General features: G+C 44.1%; 1 protein-coding gene across 1 annotated transcript; it reads right to left on the bottom strand.

Annotated features, from left to right (window-relative positions):
- Nucleotides 1–4,936: 4,936 nt before the first annotated feature.
- Nucleotides 4,937–7,501, bottom strand: LOC126595213 (uncharacterized). The gene is made up of 4 exons (XM_050261588.1): nt 6,483–7,501; nt 6,251–6,406; nt 5,650–6,149; nt 4,937–5,569 (listed from the first exon to the last, which is right to left on the bottom strand). Exons 1-4 carry the CDS (start codon nt 7,333–7,335, stop codon nt 4,937–4,939), a joined length of 2,142 nt encoding a protein of 713 aa, XP_050117545.1. The 5' UTR covers nt 7,336–7,501.
- Nucleotides 7,502–8,165: the final 664 nt, after the last annotated feature.

Below are 8,165 nucleotides of genomic sequence, written 5' to 3'. Positions count from 1 at the left end.
TATCAATCTCAGGGCAAAAGGAAAGACTTCCATCCTCACCAATCTCATTTTAATAAAAAGAATAAGGGGCACTATAGCGATAACTCAGGATATCGTCACAATAATGCCCACCCCCAGGCAGTCAACGCAGTGGGCCAATCACGTGTCAAGACATGCCCTACCCCGAGGTATGAGACATCCACCTCTTTGAATGCTACATGTGCTGCCATCTACCCCAGTATAGCTCACCTGATACCAAAGCCAAAGCTAAGACAGCCAGATTACAAGTCCACGAAGAACACGGGCATGTTTTGCTGCTACCACGAATATAATGGCCATGATAGTGAGAAGTGCATTATCCTCCGTGACCATATTGAAGCTTTGGCACGTGAAGGAAAAATTGATCAGTTCCTCCTTCACCCTCCAAGGGATAACCGTAACCAACGCCAGGTGAATGTGATATATTCCATAAGCAGTGGCACACCCATGTCTGAATCTTCCAATAGGGCCATGAAAAGCAGTGAACGAACTTTGAGACCTGGCCATCAAGTGTTTCACGTGGAAGACATCAGAGGAGGCAAGTATCAAAAGCCTAACTGGGATCCAATATGTTTCTACCCTGAGGAAGAAAGAGGTATCATCTACCCTCACAATGACCCGCTGATCGTGGAAGCTTACATAGTAAATTTTGATGTGAAACGAATCCTGATAGACACAGGTGCTTCAGTCAATATCATGTTTGCTGAAGCTTTCAAGGCACTTAATGTAGCTGAACACTTGCTCGATCGCTCGATTTCTCCTCTGATAAGCTTCTCTGGCGATATCGTGCAACCTTTAGGGAGTATACACTTACCCTTCACCATTGGTACAGGCCCCTACACAGCTACTATTACCACTAACTTCCTAGTGGTCAACTGCCCGACGGCATACAATGTCATCTTTGGGCGCACAGGCATCAATGATCTCAAGGCCATGGTATCCACACATATGTTGTTGATGAAGTTTCCAACCCCTTTCGGCAATGGGTACATCAGGGGAGATCAACTTAGTGCTCGATCATGTTACAACACTTCAGTCAAACAACAACACCTGCCTGTCCCCAAGGAGACTCTCTTTATACATAACCAAGTCGTAAAGACCAGTCCAGATGAATCCAACTCGGGTCTTCAGGATGGCAACAGTCAACCCGACGACCCTCGAGATGACTCCTTCACCCAGCAAGCACAACCCGCTGAAGAGTTAGAGAAGGTTTCTATCTCCAAAGACCATCCAGACTGCATGGTGAAGATTGGCACCACTTTGTCACCATCCATTCGGTTGTCGCTGATCTCCTTTTTGCAAGAGAACGCCGAGGTCTTCGCTTGGTCATATAAAGATATGCCGGGCATCTCTCCCCATATCATCTGTCACCACTTGAGTATTGATCCCAAGACCAAACCAGTAAAACAGAAGTGAATATCTTATGATGTTGAACGATACGAGGCGATGAAAGCAGAAGTTGAAAAACTCAAGGACATAGGCTTCGTCCGTGAAGTCAATTACCCAACATGGGTAGCAAATGTTGTCCTTGTTAAGAAAAATCCGACCAAGGAAAGTCTCCTGCTTCAAAAGGTCTTGTGGAGAATGTGTGTCGACTACACCGACCTAAACAAAGGATGCCCGAAGGATAGTTTCCCCCTTCCTCTCATTGATAGACTTATAGACTCTACGGCAGGGTGTGAGCTCTTGAGCTTCATGGACGCTTATTCAGGATATAACCAAATCCTCATGAACCCCTCAGACCAAGAACACACGACCTTCATTACTGACAGGGGACTATATTGCTATAAAGTCATGCCTTTCGGCCTAAAGAATGCAGGAGCAACTTATCAGAGACTAGTCAATTCAATGTTCGCCGAACAAATTGGGAAGAGCATGGAAGTTTACGTTGATGATATGCTAGTCAAAAGCAAACATGCTGACCAACACATCACCAACCTATCTGAAACTTTCACCATTCTAAAGAGGTATCGAATGAGGTTGAACCCCAACAAATGTGCCTTCGGCATGGGCTCTGGCAAATTCTTAGGCTTCATGATTAGCCAACGAGGCATTGAAGCTAACCCTGAAAAGATCAAAGCAATCCTCGACATGAAAGAGCCAATAACTTCAAAAGACATCCAAAGCCTTACTGGCAAGGTGGCAGCCTTAACCAGATTCATCTCTAAGGCCACAGACAAATATGCTTCTTTCTTCAAAGCACTCAAAGGGAATAAGAAGTACATTACATGGACGGAGGAATGTGCCAAGGCATTCAGGAACCTCAAAGAGTACATGAGTAAAGCCCCTCTGCTCTCCAAACCAGAAGTTGGTGACACTCTCATCATCTATCTATCGGTTTCGGCTTCAGCAGTCAGTTCTGTTCTTATTCGAATGGACAGTGGTGTCGAACGGCCCGTCTACTACGCTAGCAAGGCCCTACAAGATACGGAGACACGATACTCCAACATTGAGAAATTAGCTCTAGCATTGGTCATGTCTGCTCGGAAACTTCGCCCTTATTTCCAAGCACACGCCATCATCGTGCTTACCAATCACCATCTTCGACAGATACTCCAGAGTCCTGACACGTCTGGACGAATGATCAAATGGGCGATAGCATTGGGTGAGTTTGACATCTCCTACCAACCAAAACCAGCCGAAAAAGGTCAAGCAGTAGCAGATTTCATCGCCGACTTCACATATCCTGTTGACATTGCTTCTACACCTGAAGCAGTAGCTTCATTACCATCGGAAGCTCAGAAAGTAGAATCAATGACCCCATCATGGAGTCTGTATGTTGATGGCTCATCCAACCAACAGGGCTGCGGAGCAGGATTAGTCATCACTACCCCCGACAAAGTGGCGATAGAATACGCTCTTCGTTTCAAATTCAAGGCATCGAACAACGAGGCCGAATACGAAGCCCTTCTAGCAGGCTTACGTTTGGCCAAACACCTTGGGGTTAAACGAATTGATATCTTCAGTGACTCCCAATTAGTGGTCAACCAAGTCACAAACAACTTTGATGCTAAGGATAGCTCCATGGCAGCATATCTTGCGCAAACGCGACTTTTGCTCAAGCACTTCCACTACCAGATCACCCAAGTTCCTCGAGCGGCAAACAGTCATGCAGACGCTTTGGCTCGCCTCGCCTCGGCAGTGGAAGACAAGATTGGGAGAAAAATTCATGTCGAATTGTTGGCAGAACCAAGCACCATGGTCGCGAAGGTGTGCAATTTACAACAAGAAGATAGTTGGATCACCCCAATTTATAAATTCCTTGCTCATGGCACCCTCCCAATTGACAAAGTCCAAGCTAAGCAGATTCGATACAAGTCTGCCCGCTACCTGATCATTAATGACCAACTCTACAAGCGCGGTTTCACCCTGCCATACCTAAGATGCCTTACACCTGCGGAGGCGGAAATTGTCCTGCGGGAAATACATGAAGGAGTCTGCGGAGATCATGCTGGGTCTCGATCCCTAGCACACAAGACTTTTCGCCAAGGATACTATTGGCCAACACTCCACCAAGATGCCATCAGAATATCTCGCTCATGTGATAAGTGTCAACGCTACGCAACTATCCCTCACTCCCCTCCCGAGCCGCTCACTCCTATGATCAGCCATTGGCCCTTCGCCCAATGGGGACTTGATTTGATCGGCCCAATGCCTGCAGGGAAGGGCAAAGTCCGCTATGCAATCGTTGCAGTTGACTACTTCACAAAGTGGGCTGAAGTGGAACCCTTGGCAACCATTACTGAGGGAAAAATAGAAGACTTCGTATGGAAGAACATCCTCTGCAGATTTGGCATTCCCAATGCGATAGTCACGGACAATGGGTGGCAGTTCGACAACAAGAAGTTCAAGATGTTCTACTCTAAGTTCAACATCAACTTATGTTTTGCCTCTCCAGCCCATCCCCAGTCTAACGGACAAGTCGAGGCCGTTAACAAAATAATCAAGCGCACTCTGAAAACTAGCTTGGACAAAGCTAAAGGTTGTTGGCCAGAATTCGTACCCCAAGTTCTTTGGTCATACCGCACTTCATATCGGACTTCCACAGGAGAAACTCCGTTCTCACTTGCTTTTGGTACAGAAGCAGTTGTCCCAGTTGAGCTTGAGCAAGCAACATACCGAATCCAGAATTACATCCAGAGTGAGAACGACAAGTAACTCACCCTCAACCTGGATCTAGTCGAGGAACACAGAAATCAGGCTCACCTGAGGAATGTCGCCTACAAGCAGCGCATCTCCAACTACTACGACTCAAGGGTCAAACCTCGCTCTTTCAAAGTGGGAGACTGGGTACTAAAGAAAAGATTACTCTGTGATAGAGTCCCGAGTGAAGGAACACTCAGTCCTAACTGGGACGGACCATTCGAGATCGTCAGCATCAGCCGCCCTGGCTCCTACAAGCTCAGAAACTCCGACGGCAAGACCCTTGGCCATCCATGGAATGCTGACCACTTGAAGTATTATTACAAATAGACTCACATTGTACAAGTGTTAAGCTACAGCCGTTCGGCATCCTATGTAACAAAGACCATTTGGTATGAATTCAATAAAGATGTGATTTAGCCAACTCGGCCCTAAACTCTTTTACATTCTGAGCAATGAAACACTCAAGTGTTGAAGCTTCAACGCAAATGTTTCCAATACAAAATCAAATCTAAGTATGTGTCAACAAGACTATACAAAGGATCTATGCAAACATAGTCAAACATTCATCAATGATAAGGCAAACACTTGAAGCTTGATAATGCAAACACTTGAAGCTTGACAATACAAACACTTGCTTGATAATGCAAACACTCATAAACATACAAAAAAAAAAAAAAAAAAAAAAAACTCTCAGGCTTCTAACATGGCACATGCCATACAAACAACAAACTAGTGCAGGTAGAGTACATGCAGAAAGTGAAAGCACTTCTAGTCATCCCCTGATCATATCACTATGAGTCATACCGCCATTTTCTGCATTTCCAAACTCATCATCACCCTGATGACTCTGCTCATCAGCACTAGCCTCATCACCAGACTCATCTGCACTGCTAGAATAAACGGCAAGGTTGAAGGTTTCACCTTTTCGATGATGCTCATCTATTTCTTCACGGTATTTTCGAAGAACGCTTCCATCATCATAACGATCAAGGACATCCATCCATTTCCTTTTTTCAAAGTGAACTTTTCGGGTACAGCGAGGTCTAAGGACATGGAGAAAGGCCGGGGAACCCAAGAACTCCTTCATAGCAGCTTCCTTCTCAGTCGGGATACTACTCTTCAGCTCAGAAATCTCAACCAATGCACTATCCAACTCCCCTTTAACCTTGGAAACCTCAAGCATAGTTGTCTCCAACTGTTTCTTAGTCGCCTCCAACTGTACTTTGAGTCTCAAGTTCTCACCATTCCGCCTCTTCAAACTCTCAAAATGTTGATCCCTGACTTCAATGGCCTCAGCCAAAGCTTTGCTCGTCTTCCTGGCATCATTCACAAGCTGCTTATTCTCTTTCAGTTTCACTTTGCACCGCTCAGCCTCTCGCAGTCTATCGTGATACTCAGTCATGACCTGCATGACAAGACGATCATCGCTACCAAAATAATGCTAATAAAGAGGAGAAAACAAGGAAATGACAAAGTAACACTCACATATGAAGACAGCTTCAACATCCGGTCACAATCCGATTCATCTTTAGCTAAAGGCTCTCCGAGCTCATCGAAAGTGAATCGACGCCCTGCCAGGCAATTGTTGATATACCCAAAGTCCTTTGGCCGCATGGCAACCTTCAAATCCTTCCAAGGGACACTGCCAACCTCTTCCTTATCTTTACCCTTGCTGCTAGAACTAGGATCACCTTCCTGCCCAATGTGTTCCCTAACTGGAGGAAAGATGGGATTAATAGTAGGAAGAGGAGGCAGCAATCGCCTATCTTCCCCGGCAACTATGGCAGCAGCACATCCAATGGCCTCAGCTTCAGCTTTCTTCGAGGCAGCAACCTTGAGGACTTCTTCTCGAGACTTAGTTTTAATGATTGGTCTCACCCGGTGCTTGCGAGCTTCCTTGTGAAACAGGATGTCTTCTGAAGGAACTAACATGGGCACTCTCCTTTTCTTGGTGCTAGTCTCCACTTTCTTGCCCACCTTCTCCACTGAACAAGGAAAATCAAAGTAAGAAATACCACATTATATATCTATAAAAAAAAAAAAAAAAAAAAATGAAGAACAAGGATCAAGTGAGGATACAACTTACTCGCTCGTCTCTGGCACTCAGAAACTAAGGGCTGGAAACCGTACTTTCGAAACAAGGGTCGTAGCTTACCCAAGTGTCTATCTTCTTTAGGCACCCTCAGCACTTTCTCTACATCAGCTAGCTCCTGTCCGGAGAGTTTGATGGTGCCTCGTGTCACTGCATGAAGAAAAATCTTAGAAGCAAGAGAAAGTCACAACAATAGCAAATAATAAGAAAATGGATACATTACAACCTACAGTTTGGAAATGAGTAGGAACACGTCGCTCAGGCGTGACACCCTTAGCATGCTCCCAATCATTATAAAGAAAGCACCAACGTTTCTTCCATGTGCAGTACGACTTTCTCTTATCAAAGACAACACGCTCTATCTCACTCCGACATGCACATTCAGCATAACCCGTACATGCTTTCACCGGGCGCATCTTATAACAGTAGCGCCACTGATGGAAGGAAGGTTCACCTAATCCACACTCCATCCATATAATATAAAACCCGATCAAGGTATCCCAGAAACCAGGGTTGAGTTGCCCCGGTGTATAACCAATAAAAGACAGCATCTGTTGCAACCACGGATGCAAAGGTAAATTTACCCCCAAGGTCACTAATGTCTGGGTATAGAACATAACATGACCCGTGGGCGGCTCAGAAGGCAATTTTTCACAACACACCAAACGTATTCCTACACTACGGGGGATACTACATGATTGCCTTAGGGCCTCAAGCTGCTTTTCGCTATCTAACAAGTTATTTTCTAAATGGTCCGCTGTGAACTCAGAGCGAAATATGGGTATGGCATCACAAACAACCCCCTCACCCACTCGTATGGAGGAAGAACCAATCTCGGCTAAGGTTTGACAATTGTGAGGATCAGAACGACATATGGGTATGGCGTCACAAACAACCCCCTCACCCACTAACATGGAGGAAGAACCAATATTGGCTAAGGTTTGACAATTGTGAGGATCATCCAACGTTTCTTTTGTACAAGACTCTAACAAAGGCCATGAAGACCCCGACATTGCAGGCTCAAACCTAGAGCCCGAGCTAGGGGAGCCCTCATCACTTAGACTTCCAGACTCCGACATCTACAACAAATAGAAACAAACTCTATCACTACATGAAGGATCAAAACATAAGGAAGCTCACAGGGCATGAAGAACAGCTCAACCAGTTCATTATGTTCTTCACAAAATACATGAACATTCCAACAATTCAACAAAAAGGAAAACATCCAATGTAGTGGAGAAGACTACCAACCTGAAGATGGTGCAGCAAAGCAATGCTAGAATCCCTCTCAAGGAAAAAGCACTCTGTCTTCAAAAATCACTACAAGATGAGCAAATGAAGGTAAGGTAAAGAATGGAAACTTATCATTCTTATATATAGTTCAACATGGCTATTAATATTCAAAATTCAAATTCAAACCATGAGAAAGCCCCACATGGAAAATCTTCAAACTTCTAACATTAGGGAGTTTCAAATTTCAAATGTTTCAGTTCCCCCCTCCAACCAAAAAAAAAAAAAACAAAAAAAACAAAAAAAACAAAAAAAAACAAAACAAAAACAAAAAAAAAAAAAAAAAAAACAAAAAACAAAAAACAAAAAACAAAAAACAAAAAACAAAAAACAAAAAACAAAAAAAAAACAAACAAAAAAAAAAAAAAAAAAAAAAAAAAAAAAAAAAAAAAGGTGAAGGAGGACAAGTATCAATCTCAAAAGCTTCGCACTATGTTCATCAAGATAGTGCGAAGCACAATCAATTTATGGTGCCCACAAAAGCTTCATCAATGGAGGACCAATATCAATCTCAAAAGCTTCGCACTATGTTCATCAAGATAGTGCGAAGCACAATCAATTTATGGTGCCAACAAAAGCTTCATCAATGGAGGACAAGTATCAATCTCAAAAGCTTCGC

The sequence above is a fragment of the Malus sylvestris genome, chromosome 13 (genome assembly GCF_916048215.2).
Source record: "Malus sylvestris chromosome 13, drMalSylv7.2, whole genome shotgun sequence".
Taxonomy (NCBI): Eukaryota; Viridiplantae; Streptophyta; class Magnoliopsida; order Rosales; family Rosaceae; genus Malus; species Malus sylvestris.
Note: the sequence above shows the minus strand (reverse complement) of the source record. Positions and strands in the feature narration are given on the sequence as shown.

Bases quoted from the DNA above. Each gene is read 5' to 3' on its own strand.
- LOC126595213 (XM_050261588.1), bottom strand. From the start codon at position 7,335: ATGTCGGAGTCTGGAAGTCTAAGTGATGAGGGCTCCCCTAGCTCGGGC. The intron at 6,407-6,482 runs GTTGTAATGTAT...TTCTTCATGCAG, and splicing joins TACTCATTTCCAAACTGTAG to TGACACGAGGCACCATCAAA. The intron at 6,150-6,250 runs GTAAGTTGTATC...TTCCTTGTTCAG, and splicing joins TGAGTGCCAGAGACGAGCGA to TGGAGAAGGTGGGCAAGAAA.